This window comes from Natrix helvetica (genome assembly GCF_964273705.1).
Source record: "Natrix helvetica genome assembly, chromosome: 9".
Taxonomy (NCBI): Eukaryota; Metazoa; Chordata; class Lepidosauria; order Squamata; family Natricidae; genus Natrix; species Natrix helvetica.
In genome coordinates, this window is record NC_138560.1 from 11,928,775 (window position 1) to 11,945,853 (window position 17,079).

The 17,079-nt window shown below is 41.8% G+C and overlaps 1 protein-coding gene across 4 annotated transcripts in view; it reads right to left on the reverse strand.

Annotated features, from left to right (window-relative positions):
- PTPRU (protein tyrosine phosphatase receptor type U) overlaps window positions 1-17,079 on the reverse strand; it is a 274,199-nt gene that overhangs the window by 151,988 nt on the left and 105,132 nt on the right. For all 4 annotated transcript variants that reach the window (XM_081962455.1, XM_081962453.1, XM_081962454.1 and 1 more), the window contains exon 8: window positions 1,943-2,251. In XM_081962455.1, coding sequence (XP_081818581.1) covers window positions 1,943-2,251 — 309 coding nt within the window. The remainder of the gene's footprint in view (window positions 1-1,942; window positions 2,252-17,079) is intronic.

Genomic DNA, 17,079 nt, shown 5'->3' on the forward strand with positions numbered 1-17,079 from the left:
GATTATGTGGAGTATGGGAGATATATAGTCTAAATAACATTCCTTTCTCAGAGAGTCAAGGACACCTCGCCCTGCAGCTGCGATGGTTTGACTGGGAGGCATCTCCAGTTTTGGATGGTGCCTGATTGGAACATGTGATGGACATGTGGGTGCCGGGTAGGGACTTGAAATTTCTTTTAGGTGGGGAAAACCTGGAAACTTTCAGATTCGGGTTTTCCCAGATGTGCCAATATGACATCTGGAACTTTGAGGAAACTCAAACCTTGGAGTCTTCTTTCGTTGGGGGTGTTACTTGGAACCCTGACATTACGTTCATTATCTAATTTATTCCTTACAGCGTTAGGCTTCTACTTGCAGAAGGAAGGAAGACTGAGGAATGCTGAGGGAATATTTTTCCCCTCATGATGAGGGAAGGAAACATTCAAAATTGTTGACTTCCCCCATCTTCCAGCATGAAATGGTTTGACATGTCTTTTCCACCTTGTTCTGTTCCTGTGCTAGTTTGCTACACTTTATCACAATCCCCTTTTCACATCCATTCCTATCTGAGGGCAACGGTTTTGTCAGGTTCAGATCCTTCAACTCAAGTAACCAAAGGAGAATTAAGTAGCTGCCATTTCCTCCAGTCTGTCTCCACCGCTCCTATCTTGTTCCTCCTTCCACACTGCCTCACAATTGATGCTTACATTTCAAACTGTCTCTTGTCTTTGGGTGCTCACCATGAGATCAATCAAAGAAACAGAACCGAGAGGAGAAAAGAACAATAATCAGCCGGTTTCATGCATGTCTAAATAAGACCTAGTGGTAACCATGGTAACAGCAATGAAATGCTATCCTCTATCACGGTATGCTTCTCTTGTTTCTGCCACTCCTCATCTACAATGAGGAGTGAACAGGCTCATTCAATGTAAAAGCATGAAATTCAGAAGAACGGTTGTTTTAAACCCTAAATGCTGATAAGATATCCAGGCAAAATCCTCTGGTTGTTGAAAAGGACCATACGACTACTCCTCAGTGTTTAAATTCCCAAAGGCCTATTGTATTGTTCTGAAGTCCCGTTTAATTTCCTTCCTTCCCGGTCCTCCATCTCAAATATTTATATTTTGCTTCATCGACAACGTTCGTTATAACTAAAAGCAGAATGAAACCATCATCTCTCCATTAAAAAAAAAACCTAGATTGTCAAAGAAATATAAGGTGGTGAGGCAAAGGACAGATGTGAGGGAAGGGGGAAAAAAATCCTCGTTTCTATTTTCTCCACCATTCATGTTTTTTTCCTCTGTTAATGAAGAAACATGCAACTTTGGATATCTTCCAAACTGAAACAAGCTAGACAAAAGTCTCACACATTCATTCGAGTTTAATTTAGCAGGTATAGTTTTCTCCCAGAAATGAGCAGATCTTGTGGCACCTGTTTTACCATCTCTCTAATTTAGCATTACTATTATAGTTGAATGTACTGTGATGGAACCTCAGACCTCTCAAATCTTTCTGTTCAATGACAGGTTAACTGGATCTTTGTTTGCTCCAAATGAGCAGTCAGATGCCTACATTCACAGATATCACCTAAAATCACACATTTCAGTTCTTCCCCTCTCCTCACTGAAGAAATGTGCAAATATTTTGCTCATGTAAGTAAAATGTATGTATACATATACACATGCATATACACAGAGAGAGACAGAGAGAGAGAGAGAAAGATGGAGAGAAAGACAGAGAGAAAGAGAAACACAGAGAGAGAGAGAAACAGAGAGAGAGAGAGAGAAACAGAGAAAGAGACAGATGAGAGGAAGGGAAGGAGAGGGGGGAGGAGAGGGAGAGAATGAATTTCATTTTTCTCCACCAATTGCTCAAATAATTTGATGAGAATGCTCAAAAGATGTTCTTCGTGGATGTTCAGATACCTGTAAATGTGAGATGCTGACTGAGATGCAAAACTCACCATCTTCATCAGTCTGAAATATCATCTCTTTGCCTTCTTTCCGGCCTTCAGGATTGGACAGGATGAGCTTGACGTGAACATTTTTATAAGGCAGAAGGTTCTTGATGGTGTAATGGTTGGTACCATGCTCCATCTTCACACACTCACGAAAGGTCTGGTTATGGCCAGTGCCTACAGCATAGCGATAGCAGAGTGTGACAGTATATGTGTGACAGCGTGTCAGGTTGTAACCCAGAGGCTCCCACTGAAGGATCAGCTGCCTGGATTGGATCTCTGCAAAGGCAAGGCCTTTGGGGGCCCTCATGGGTTCTGCAGAAAGAGATGGAGAAAGAACGAAAAAAAGCAAAATCAGTAACTATCGGGACACTGGGAAAGGACAATACTTTGTCAACCTCCGGTGGAGAAGAATGCTGAGAATGAAAAGACCTTACAACTTCTGGGGTAGCAGAACATTAGATTTAGATCAGCTGGAGGAAGATATAATAAATAGGAGAGAATGGTTTGAATCTATTTACAGGTAGTCCTCAACTCACAACAATTCATTTAGTGACCGTTTGAAGTTACAATGGCACTGAAAAAAGTGACATGGCCATTGTTCACACTTACGCAAGATGAATTATCCTCACGGCCACATGATCAAAATTCAGACACTTGGCAGCTGGCTCATAATTTATGACAGTTCACCTTTTGCAGCCTTCTGCTAAACAAAGTCAGTGGGAAAACCAGATTCATTTTACAACAGTATTATTAATAACGGCAGTGATTCACATAACAAATGTGGCAAGAAAGGTAATAAAATCAGGCAAAACTCACTTAACAATTGTCTCACTTAGCAATGGAAATGGGTTCAGTTGTTGTTATAAGATTACAAGGATTACCTGTATACCCTTCCAATCAATCAATCAATCATGTGTAATAACTGCTTGCCATAAAGCATGGTCCCCAACCACAGCTATGATTCTTTGGGAAAACAGTTGTAATTGAGTCCTTGAACCAGAAAGGCTGACCATGTGAAATTCTTTAGCCCTTTGCACTTCTTAACAGAATAAGAGACCAACAAAATAACAGAACTGGGAGGGACCTTGGAGATCCTTTAGTCCAACCCCCTGCTTAAGCAGGAGCCCCTATAGCGTTTCAGACAAATGGCTCTCCAATCTCTTCTTAAACATTTCTTGTGTTGGAGCACTGGCAACTTCTGGAGGCAAGTTGTTCCACTGATGAATTGTTCTAAGTGTCGGGAATTTCTTCTAGAACCTAAGGACAGTTAGAACAATTAATTTGTTGTTCCCCCTCTCCAACAGTGACATGATAACTCCCTATTATCCAACAGAACACAGAGCTTTACATGAGTCATGCTATTGTACCAATATCCTGAGAAGACAAGGAAAGTCCCAGAATTGTTATGTACCACAATTGCATTGTGTCAGAATCTATTAGAACAAATCCCATGCCAATGTTTATTTATGCGTGATGTTCTTCTTCTCTTTGAATGCTTTAATCTTATTTTTTTTAAAAAAATTATTTCCCTGTATGATCTGATCTCCAATCATAATAAATAAAACAACAGAAACCAGAGGACCTGACAACGACAGAGGAACAGTCATTAATCTTATACGGCAAGACCACTGCTGAAGAACAGAGGTGGAACTCTGACACCAGAGCAGAATATCCTGCAGGAAGGAGGCTCCTTAAGAAGGAAGAAATCTCCCACGGGTTTTTAAAAGCATCCTGTTCTAAAACAGAGGTGAACATCCTATGACTCCGGGGTTTTATGTTCATCCAGCTCCCAAATTAATTTTAAAGGTCTTTGCAAGCAAACAAGCAATTTAGGTTTCCGGCAAAAACAATATATCCCTTCCTTGGCACATTGTATGTAAGGAGGGAGGGAGGAGTGCCAGAGAACTATAAATGCCCCAAAATAATTTTTTTTATCCTTGTTTGGCATTGGTTGCACCCATCCTTATCACAAGATCTTTCCTCAAGGGATGGCCCTATGGGAATTCAGAGCATGATGGAAAAGCGTGAACCAACCTTCCTCTCAACAGATTGGAAAGAGGGCCTTACAACATGCCCAAGAGAGACTCTTTCATATATAGAAGCAACACGTGTTACCTGTCATCAAAGGAACCCTCATGGGTTCTGCAGAAGAGTTGGAGACAGAATGAAAAACAGCAAACTTCAGTAACTAATTTAGAGTGGGGGGAAAAACATGCTAGTAGGAACTGTATTCTTTCTGGATGCTCAGCTTTATACACTATATTGCCCAAAGTATTCGCTCACCCATCCAAATAATCAGAATCAGGTGTTCCAATCACTTCCATGGCCACAGGTGTATAAAACCAAGTACCTAGGCATGCAGACTGTTTTTACAAACATTTGTGAAAGAAGGGGTCACTCTCAGGAGCTCAGTGAATTCCAGCGTGGAACTGTGGTAGGATGCCACCTGTGCAACAAATCCAGTCGTGAAATTTCCTCACTCCTAAATATTCCACAGTCAACTATCAGCTGTATTATAAAAATGTGGAAGTATTTGGGAACGACAGCAACTCAGCCACGAAGTGGTAGGCCACGTAAACTCATCCAACATCAGTGTGTAACCTCACAAATGCGCTTCTGGAAGAATGGTCAAAAATTCCCATAAACACACTCCTAAACCTTGTGGACAGCCTTCCCAGAAGACTTGAAACTGTTATAGCTGCCAAGGGTGGACCGACATCACATTGAACCCTATGGATTAGGAATGGGATGTCACTTACAGTAAGTTCATATGCAAGTAAAGGCAGGTGAGCAAATACTTTTGGAAATATAGTGTAGGTAGTCTTTGACTTACAACTGTTTGTTTAGCACAGGGGTATCAAACTCGATTTCATTGAAGGCTGCATCAGGGTTGTGTTTGACCTCATGCGTGTGTGCCTAAGCGGTGTGGCCAGTTTGACATCACTTGTGTCGGGTGTGCCAGTGGTGGCCTGAGCACCCTGCCAGTGAAAATGGGCTGCCGAGCTCAGTTTTTGGCTGCAACGGCCTCCTGCAACCCTCTGCCAGTGAATACAGAGCTCGGGAGGGCTGTTTTTGTTGGCAGAGGCACCAATCCTTCACTGTTTCCAGGGAGCACCATGGGCCAGATCTAAACACCCTGTGGGCCGGATCCAGCTATCGGGCCTTGAGTTTGACACCCCTGGTTTAGCAATTGTTCAAAGCAATTTGCAATTTGGGTGTGACTCACTTAATAATTGTTTCGCTTAGCGATGGAAATTCTGGCCCCAAGGGTGTCAAGGACCACCTGTACATGGTTTAGAAGAGGCAGCTTTTACACTCAGTGGCTGCATTAATTACAACAACATACTTATCCTGTATGATATAAGGATGGTAGAGAACAGGAAGGCCTGGAGGAACGTTGTCCATAGGGTCGCGATGGGTTGGACACCACTTTGCAACTAACAACAACAATTTATCCTATTCACTGAATTACTTCATTTTCTAAATTGCAGAATAAACAACCTCAAAGGCTAAATTCATACCCAATGATCTACAAAATCATCCACTAACCAACAGACCAAGTTGAACCAGAATTAAGAAAAATGATTCGTTTTGCAATGTTCTGAAAACAAAACAAGCCATCCCAATCTCAGAACAAGACATTTCAAGAAGTGATCCTTTTAGGAACCAGTAGTTCCTAACACTCAGAGCATCTGTGCTTGGAGAACGGTCCGTTTCCAAAAACACCGAATGACCCATTTTGATATTGGAAAGTCCCACCCTGAATTATTTTGCACACCACAGAAGCTTAGCATATCATATGGACGCACCTGCTAGGTTCATAATTGACCTGGTGAAGAGTAAATGATCAAGTTATGAGTATTAGGAGAACAAACCACTGTATGTAAAGATCAGTTCCCTAAACACCAGAAGAATCCAATAAGAAAGCTTCCTCAGATTAAATAAACTTAAGGTCAGCTCCCTAGTTGTTAAACCGGATTATGTTTAATGAACTCGGGCACAGCAAAGCTAATGGACCCAAGATAAGATAAAATGCCCTTAAACATTGCTATTCAATAATTTTGGAACATCTACAACCATTTGTGCATCTCTTTCACCGAATGTTGTACAGAAATAACTTTTGATATGACTGGAGAGAGAGAAATGACACAACACAACACCATACCGGTAACTCTAAAGACTCGCAAGTAATGGCTTTGGAAGCAATTTTAAGTACTGGGTCATCTGTGCCTCTTGCGTCCATGCATAGGAAATAGCCCTGAACAATATTATACCATACCATCTTCATAGAGATACGAGATATTTTACATATCTCTAAAATAAACTTATCAACCTATTCATAAGTAGGTGAAGCAAATGCACACGGAACAGCAATTTCAAGCGCTGTAGGAACAGACAGCAAAAGTTGATGGTGCTGCAAAAATTAGGTTTTAAAGCCATGACAAGCTCCTTCCCCTTGTGCCTCTCCAGGTGTTTCTGCCTTGTTAGATTTTTGGATATATTTTTTTCATCATCATCACACACGCACGCACACATACTCACACACAAATATAACTTTAGATGAAGAAATAAAACCAAGACCTAAGCAAAATGCAGACATCGTTTTTCCTCTGTGGATCTTTAGAAACGTACTCTTTCCAATCGATCTAATCATTTTGCCTTTTTCCTCCCCTGCTTCTCTAATGATAAAAATCTATCACTTTTATGGGAGTTGTTTTTCTTGCTGCTGTTCTTTTTAAAGCATTTTGGTTGTCTGGGTAGGGTCTAAAGTTGTGACGGAACTCTAAGTGGGGATACATTTCAGTAAAATTACCCTCTCTATTTTAACTTTTGTTGTTAAGAGAACTTGTGTCCTGCTGGATTTAGTTTCCATGTCCGAAGACTGCTTTGCAGAAACTATATACCTGAATGTGTTAAGAACGTCAGAGCTCTGAAGTGCTTTGAGCCTCTTGAACTCTTAAGAAAGTGGATTTATAGTCTTTTTCCTGCTGATTTACATCTCATCTTTGTGGGGCCTATTTTTTAAAAATTGATTTATTCATGTAGGCATTTCATACTATGCTCCTTGAGGATGCACACATGCACACTCAAATAACTCTAATAAAACACTCGGATCTTAAAGTCATGGCAACAACAGGCAAAGCAAAAGAGCAACCAAAATAATTTTTTTAAAAAATTAAGAAAAGAAATATAAAAGTCAACCAAGATACGGGTAGTATAATGTGATACGCTTTGTCATTTCTCTCCCCTCACTTGGTTTATTTAAAAATGATCTGCAAACACTATTCCCATTTAAACAATCTCAAAGAGGCTTATTTGCAATTCTACCTCCCACTCTCACAGGAGCAAATTTTCTTGTGAATTGGTCAGCAAGAACAATGGGATGGTTTCAAACTGGAATAAAAAGCAAATTTGGAAACTGAATAATAATAATCTCCAGTATACAGGTAAAGGTTCCCATCGCACATATGTGCTAGTTGGTCCCAACTCTAGTGGGCGGTGCTCATCTCCATTTCAAAGCCGAAGAGCCAGAGCTGGTGGGAGACGTCTCCATGGTCATATGGCCGGCATGACTAAGCGCCGAAGGTGCATGGAATGCTGTTACCTTCCCACCACATGTGGTCCCTATTTTTCTACTTGCATTCTTATATGCTTTTGAACTGCTAGGTTGGCAGAAGCTGGGACAAGTAACGGGAGCTCGCTCCGTTATGCCGCGCTAGGGATTCGAACCGCCAAACTGCCGACCTTTCTGATCAACAAACTCAGCGTCTTAGCCACTGAGCCACCACATCCCTTAAGATGCTATAAGCATATATTTATCTGTTTTCTTAGAGGAATCTCTGGAAGATACCCCATGGTTCAAAATTGCTTCTTGAGCTTTCTTGAGAAAGCTCAGCATATCTCCAGTATATCTCCAGTGTAGTTTGGTCCAAAAAATGTATAAGAGTGATCAGGTTTCCAATGGCTGCACAGAAAAGACATCATGCCTGATGCAGCATCCATTAGGCAAATAAATTAAATCCAACATGGACTTCTCAGGGATCAAATTTCTGAAATCCACTGAAAGATGCACCAGCATATAGTCCAGATGCCAGGACTGAGTAAACTCTGCAAACATCCAACCTTCTCCAGCTAAAAATGGGCTCCCTTCCAAAAAGAGTATTTCTCCTGAAAATGAATTATGCTTTTGAAAGCAAAAACAAAAACAAAAAGGAGCAATTTCGAAAGAAGATCAAATTTTGGAGAGATTTACATTTTTAAAACAATGCTCTGAGGAAATTTGTATTTTTAAAAAAATGTTCAGGGGAAAGGGCCTTTACGTAAACAAATACCTTAAAAACAACTATATGCAATAGGTTGTGCACAAAATTTTGTTCTGTCGATATGAGTTATGGGTGTTTCATTTTTTTTTTTTTAAAAAAAAGAGGGGTTTGTTTTCGTGCTTTTCATTTAATTTGACTTGCTTTGCTTAGAACTTCATTAAATCTGAATCCATCCTAAATGCTGCTTGGTTTATCTGTTTGCTGTTCGGCTTATGACGTTTCGTACGTATGCGCGTGCCTTGTGCATTAGTGTTAATTCCTAGCAACTGCCTGGACATGTCCTGGAAGTTTCCTTTACAAGATTGCAAAAATGGTTTACCGTTGCCTTCTTCTTGGGGCTGAAAGAGAGTGACTGGCCCAAGGTCACCCAACTTGGCTTTTTCATGCAAAAGGCGGGACTGGAATTCACAGTCTCCCAGTTCCTAGCCTGGTGCCTTAACCACTGCACCAGAATGACTCTCTTCCAAGCCCTAGTCAAAGCCTCTCCCTCAGTTGTTGGTCCAAAATATGCAGCTCACATTGTAAGGTACCCTATACAGCCAGGATGGTGAACCAATGGCACGCATGCCACTGGCAGGTAGCCCTTTCTGTGGGCACGTGAGCCGTCGCCCCAGTTCTCACATGCCTCCCGCTGGCCAGCTGGTCTTTGGGTCTCTGCCATGCATGCGGGGGCATGGGGTGCTTGCAGAGGGCACACACATTTGCGGGGGGTGTATGAACACGTGGGGAGGCATATGCACATGCAGGGGTGGTGCACATGGGGAAGGGGCAAGGCACATGTACGGGGATCGCACGTGCATTGCATTTTGGGGGTTCGGGCACATGCTTTGGGCACTCGGTCCAGAAAAGATTAGCCATCACTGTTCTAAACCCTGGAACTGGATCTCTTACAAATCAGAGCCCCATAGAATACTCTCAATGCAGGATTCTTTCTCGATACGATCGCTCCTTATGTGATTAATAAGATGTAGTACTGTGAGCACCTAGAGAGCAAATATAGCCATAATTAAACACAGCAAGACTGAGGCAATTTTAGTTAAAGCAAAATGATAAAGGACACAACAACTAAAGAGAAAAAAACACACTTGATCTCTTAAAGCACTTAAATTAGCGATAGAGAAAGAAACGGGTTTTGAACATAAAAAGAGAAAAATAAAAAGGAACATCTGGCAGGGTTGAGAGGATTTCCCGCCTTTACTGTTGCCTCCTCCTGCCTCTCTTCCAGTTTAATTAGAAGAAGTTCTAAAATTAATTCTGGCTCATGTGTAATTGCTTTCAAATCCTTCCATTGGTTGGATTGCTTTGTCCCCTGACCACATTTCCACATAAACATCTGTTGACAGTTGCTGGATCTGTGTTCACTTGTCCCAAATGATGAACTCCACCCCTAGAATCTACAATTTTTCAATGAAGTGCTTGTATTTATTGGATCAACCTGGAAAGGAACTTTTCTGCATAGGTGGACTTCATTTGAGAACATGGTCTTCCTGAATGTGAGCTTATTTCGATACCTTCAGTTGATCCTCAGTCTTTTCTGTTTACGTTTTGCTCCTGACTCATAAATTGTTTTCTGGTCTCCATTTCATTTTTACTGGTGGCCTATCAAGAGTCCTTAATGGAGTGCACCAATAAAACACTGCAATAAAATCATATTGATGCAACTGTATGCATGACTGCACCAAGATTCAGATTCCAGAATCATTGCCAAGTTTCTCTACCTGGTTACCACGTAAAATTATTACACGTGGAGGCTCTTTTGCGAACTCTTTTGGCCTGCCTGGGTTATAACTCAATAAATTGACATGCTCATATGGACAAATGAACTTCTCCAGATGATCAGACTTTATACAGTATCACTCAGAAGAAGAGTTCCAAATGTTTCTACAACTCCCAACCTTCCTCATTATAGCCCATATCTCCAGGGCCATCCAAGAGTTGTCGTTTTGCAATATCCGAACAGTTTTCCATTCCTCATTTAGAGGCTTATACTGTATGTCAACCCCTCAACACTGTCAGAAGTCATGTGATCTTGTTGAACAGCTCTGCCAAGTAATGCAATTCGCTGTCATAGCTGTGGTGATAGCAATCAACTTGGATGGCTTGGAAAGGGATTAGACAAGACTTCTTGGAAGTAAAAAAAAAAGCCAACAATGTTAATCGAGGAAAGTAGTGGAAAGTGTTAGCCTGTATGACCTGCTTTGGAGCTTCCCACAGATATCAGTTTCCAATTATGGGAACCAGGATGTTGAACTTGATAAGCATTTTTAAACTACACAAACAAGACTTCCTTTGTTTTCAAGATACTTCAGCTTTGTTTCATCGGGCCGGGCTAGGAAGCCGCCTGAGATCTCTATATGTACTCTCTCAAATCCCATAATGGAAAAGAGAGAGAGAAATGAAATAAGATCAAGGAAAACAAATAAATAGGAGCACTCTGAATTGCATTGGACACCAAACAGGAAGCTTATGAAAATCTTTCGGCTCTATATGATATCATAAAAGGTTAATAGAATCTGTTCTGGAATCTGTTTAAGGTTTGTGGTCTCCCAGTGGCCTTTGATATAGCTGGCTATCATCTTAAGACATTAGGATAATCAGTCAATTTTCCAGCTTGCCTTCTCCAAATGGAATGGCGCAGTCTTCTCAAGAGAGATTAGTGGTTTTCTATTTGCAGAGATTAAGGGGCTGGGTCCATAAACAGCATTTCGGCATTCAGGAAGCTGCTTAAAACTAAACTATTCCAGAAGACCTTTGCAGAACAGTGAGTTTGCACCACTGGAGGTTATACTGTTTTTATTATGTTTTTTTATGTTTATGTTTTATGCTTATGTTATTTTAATGCTGTTAACACATACCTCTGGGAGTCTTTGTTGATTACAGTGCACAAAACTAATAAACATTATTTGTTTGCAGGCGTATGGAGAATGGTTCTGCCTGCCTTAAAGGAAACAATAGTACACCACCTTCTTAAGAAGCCGGTGCTGGACCCAAAGTCTTGGACAAAGACTTGTTTGTTTGAGAAAGACTGCCAAAAAGTTGGTTGGGCTGCAACTTCAGAAGGTCTAGGGATACTGGGTTATCTGGATCTTTTCTAACTAGGTTTCAAGCTGGGACATAGTACAGAGACATAATTGACAACACTTGTTGATGATCCCCTGGAGTAATCAGGATGGAGATGAGGTCAGTGTCTTGGTTCTCCTTGATCTCACATCAGCTTTTGATACCATCAATTATGGTATCCTTCAGGACCAACTATGTGATTTGGTAATGGCTAGCATTGTGTCATGTTTTACCTTTCTCCATCCTACAAATTGCATTTAGGGTGTTCCTTCTATTCACCTACATTCACCTACAAAAATAGTCTTTGGTGGCCATGTATATTCATAAATCTCCCAACTCTGAAGTCTGAGAGAAACAGATGAGTTTCTGTTCATTCATATCCCTCTTCTCCCATAGTCAGGATTACGAGAAAGTCATGTTCCAGGCAGATGAGAAAGCTCATCAGCCTGGAATCCAAACTGTATAACGGACATTAATACAATCAAGCAAGTCCAGAGGTATTCCACGAGAAGAGGACTCCACTCCTCTGCTCACAATAGAATCCCTTATGCCACCAGGCTTGAAATTTTGGGACTGGACAACCTAGAACTACGCCGCCTATGGTTGGACTTAAGCGTAGTACACAAAATTATCTGCTACATCCTACCTGTCAACAACTTCTTCAGCTTCAACCGCAATAATACACAGGCAAACAATAGATACAAACTCAAGGTAAACAGCTCCAAACTTGATTGCAGAAAATATGACTTCAGCAACAGAGTGGTCAATGCCTGGAATGCACTACCCGACTCTGTTGTTACCTCCTCATACCCCCGTAACTTTAACCTTAAACTGTCTACCGTGGACCTCACCCCATTCCTGAGAGGTCGGTAAAGCGGGCGTGCATAAGCGCATCAGCATGTCTGCCATCCCTGTCCCACTGTCCCCATCTATTTGTACTCATTTCTTATGTATAGATGTATACCTGCTTATACCTATGTTTATATTTTATACTTGTTGTCTCACACATGCTTAACAAACCAAATAAATAAATAAATAAATAAATAAATAAATAAATAATAAAGTCAACATTTAATAAGCCAGGGTTCATTTAAACCCCTGTATTTGGACCCAATACAGAACCCCTGTTAACACAGCCCCCTAACATCGACAAGTAATCAAGAGCTTTTAAATACCTGGAAGAAAATGAAGTTTTAACCAGGCCTCTTGGTCCCAATACCGAAGGAAAATCTGGGTAGGAATATCCTTTGGGGGAAAAATAGCTCCCCATGTTTCTGTCATACCAAAGAAAGACCAAGTATTGATGGCCGCTTGGAGTTTGATTTTTTTCTTGTGTTACAGATTGCGGGGTTGCTTCTATCAATAATAATCCAATTCCTGTAGGAGGACTAAGCCAACTGGAGAATTTAAATTGATCTATGAGCGCTTGAATATTTGGGTTCTGCTTTGGACATGACATTAACGCGTGATGTAATCGGTGGTTTTCTGATCTTGAAAACGATCCAAGAATTTAAGTGTGTAATTATTTTTAACGCTGCTTTCCAACACGACAGCCAACTGAATATATCCACAGTTGTACAGAAACATATACATCACTTACGGCTTATACAATGTCTTGGAAAATAACCCTAGGGGAAATAGGCCCCCAGTGTATCAGAATCACTCTGTTAGACAGTGATTTCAGCTTCATGTATCAGGAGAACAGTTTGCAACTTCTTGCTATATGGCGAGAAGCTATTATAACTTCCCTGTGTAAGCAAAATAACATTGCATTTCCATCAGCAGCAAATCTTGTGAGGGTTTTTAGGTGTGTGTGTGTGTGTGTGTTTGTGTTTCTGTGTGTGTGTGTGTGTAGGCTATCTGAAGGTAAGTTTCAGCATTTCTGTTTTCATGTCCTTGCAAAAAGAAATTGCCCAAATGTTTAGCTTTATTTCTTGGGAAATAATCATACTGATCTTGAGTGATAAATAAAAATATAAACAATTTAGATTTATAAAGCTGCCGAATTCAAAGCAATTCTGGGTGGCATGCAGGGGTGAAATTCAGCAGGTTCTGATAGATTCTGGAGAACTGGTAGAGGAAATTTTGAGTAGTTTGGAGAACCAGCAAATACCACCTCTGGCTGGCCCTAGAGTGGGATGGGAATGGAGATTTTGCAATATCCTTCCCCTGGAGTGGGGAGGGAATTGGGATTTTGCAGTATCCTTCCCCTGTCATGCCCACTAAGCAATGCTCACAGAACCAGTAGTAAAAACAAAAAAGGAATTTCACCACTGCATATAACCCACCCATCCCCACACCCTCGATCTCATTACATTGAACCAGTTAATAAGATTAATAAGATATAGAACAGTACAATAGAGAAGACATGCTTCCTAAGGTGTATCCGATGCCATTGCTTAACAAATAGGACTATATACATGCCAATACTGTGGGTATGGTCAGATACAGAAGCAGAAATGTAATTCTTCTGATAGTCAGGTACTGTCGAGCCTGAATTTCACATATGTGTAGCCATTTTATTTAGCTCTCTATTATACTCATTTATTCCTTTTTCTTTCTCTTGACTATGTAAGGGGTTTTTGGGGCTCCCCTGTTCTGACCTAGGCTTCCTTAAAAAGCATGAACCAGAGTCTTGTTCCCAGCAAAACCACTTTTATTTACACGGCTGTGAATTCCTTTCATTCACAGTCAGCAAGGCTTGGCAAACTGTGCCAGTCAGGAAGGCATGGCAAAAACAAAGGCAAGTATTTCAAAGGAATATTTATCAACACGAACCTTATCTTGCTTGGAGAGCTGCCAAGTTCTAGTTTCCAAATGCAGGGCAAGGGAACACTTGGCACAGAGTCTCTTACACTCACAAACAGAACTTTCCATTCTTGAAACAACCGAAGGAATGAATTGTTTCCTGCAAAAGCCCCCTCCCCTTTCGCTTCTCTTTTGTTTCCTATGGGAGGGGCCAATCACCTCCAAGGTGTGGCTTTACTCCCAAGTCAACCCTGCTTTCTTAGTTGTTCTTGTCTTCTGGCAGCTTTGCACATGCACACACTGGGAACAGGCTCCAGCTGCTCCTCTGCCTCACTGCTGTCTAATTCCCTCTCTGCCTCCGACGCAGAGCCTTCGTCTGAGCTTTCCTCAGCCCCCAGGACTGGCCCATGTTCCTCCCCAACCTCCTCTCTGACTGACTCTGCTGCCAGCTCTGCTGGCCACTGGTGGGCCACAACACTCACCACATTCTTAAGGGGGGGGGAGGAGTGAATAGATAGGGAGAATTGTTTTGGCTAGGTGACCTTCTTTCCCGTGGGAACAGAGGCTGCTCCTGCTGAGAACGGAAGGTGGAGTTTGAAGACACCGTGCAATGCGGATTGAGTGTTTATTGGCAAATGTGGCTTTCGAGGGATGTTTCTAACTTACAATATTATGTGGTGTAATTCCGGTTTGTGTCAGATCCGGAATTACAACAGACTTTGTCAATTTGATGTCTACCTAAATAAAAGAAATTTGTTTTCGAAGATGGACTTTGCACATTTCTTTTTTGAATGGTTTTCATCACTTGGAAACCTGACAGCTACTATGCTATGAAGGTAATGCTAACACTTTGAATTGCTCCTGGTGGTTTCCTGAGAATCAGTGCAGCTCATGTAACAGAGATCGTGTGAAATTAGTGTGCTGAGATATGCCGGGACCGGCTCACGAAATAGCATCCATGACCAGTGGAGACTTTCAAGCAGGGGTGGGTTGCTGGGGGTTTGCAGGGGTTCAGGAGAACCTCTAGCTAAGATTCTGTGCAGTTCGGAGAACCCCCAAATCCCACTCCTGGCTGTATCCCACCACTGCATCAGACACAGACTCAACCCCGCCCCGTGACGTTCTCAGGTCTCAAACACGGGCTTCTAAACTCCTGCCCAGCATTCCAACCACTCAAGTCACCCTTCTCCTTTACTGAATTAAATAGATCAAATGATCTGATCAGATCTAAGGCAGAGACAGATGTCAAACAACAATGAACACTCATTGCAGAAAGGAAGACGAAATAGGCTCTCTAGAGGTTCCATAAAACTTGTCCGCAGTCCTGTGCATTTCTGATTCAGACCTTTACCTTTGACGTGAACTCATTAAGAAAGGCCTTAGAGGGAACACTGATTAGCTTTATTTAGCGAAGTGAAGATGGCTTTCCCGTCAGCTCCAAGTGGCAATTATAATAGGGTGAATATCCTCATCTTTTCAACACATTCAAGGGGTTTTGAAAGAGATATATTCTTATACAATGTCATTGAGGGCATACTTAATTAGTTATCATAACTGACATAAGTATTGGCCATCTGCTTTAATAACAGCTCTGCCTTTGTTATCACTATTTGTTTTCACTGATGAAAAGGTTATTCATCTCCACCATGAAGAATCCACTCAAGATTCCTAGGAGGTGTAGGGGTCCAAGGGCAGAAAACATTAGAGGAAATCTGTGAAAGAACACTGCTGAGTGGAATTTTTAAAGAGATGCAGTGACTCAGTGGCTTAATGACCCTCGAGATGATCTCAGCTGCAGCAGTTCGAACCCTAGCACAGTGTGGCAGGGTGAGCTCCTGTCACTCGCCTCAGCTTCTCTCCATCTAACAGTTCGAAAGCTTGCTCTATGCAAGTAGATAGATAGGTACCACTTCGATGGGGAGATGAGCTGGTGCTCTGTGCAGGCAGTCGAATTCTGAAGGCTCTGAAACTTCCCAGTTGCAAGGCCCACTTGCAAGGCAGCTCCAAGAAGGGAGGCAGCCTTGGTTGATGCTGCAGGAAGAGCCACTTATCTTTCTCTCTGGCGTGAACCATCCTATGGCACATCTTGGGAAGCACACAATGTCCCCTAACAGGGCTGGTACCTTGCAAACTAAACTATTACTCAGCAATATCACTGTGGTCTCCAGGCTACTGTAACAATACCATGCACTAATAATAATAGTGGAATGTCCACTTTGGATGCTAGCCACCAACTGTGTCCTTTTTCTGAACATTCCATTCCATCTCTCCGTTCCCAGGGGTGAAATTCAGCAGGTTCTGACAGGTTCTGGAGAACCAGTAGTGGAAATTTTGAGTAGTTCGGAGAACCAGCAAATACCACCTCTGGCTGGCCCTAGAGTGGGGTGAAAATGGAGATTTTACAATATCCTTCCCCTGCCACTCCCTCCAAGCCACGCCCAAAGAACCGGTAGTAAAAAAAAAAACATTTGAATTACACCACTGCCCATTCCACTCTGATTGTTAGGAGTTCTCCAAAATTTCAATCTTTTTTCCTAGATACCTGGAATTGAACCCGAAGCCTGCTACGTGTGAAGCATGTGCTCTGAAGTTAGCATGACTAGGACAAATCAGGAGTCATGTCCTTCTGGCATGAGAAAGACAATTGAAAAAGAAATGATGGCACTGGGGTAATTTAAAGAGAGGAAATCAACACAGCATGACAGGGACAATGAAAAACTGCTTTCCTTGCCTGACATTGGAAGAACCCGTTCATTTTCTGCTCATGGTCTTCAGAATCAATTCACCCCGGTCTCTTGGGAGCAGCCCAGACCACAAGTGGGAATGCCAGGCTTCAAATTTCAGGGTTGTTGTTGTTGTTGTTGTTGTTTTACTTTTTATTTTAATGTGATTTAAATGATTAGCAACAAAAAGGCTGGCTGCAAATCGCTGGGCCCATGTAAGCAGACTTGCAAGCACTTTAGTCAAGTAACGAAAGTGTCTGAACGCATTAATATTGCTGAATACATC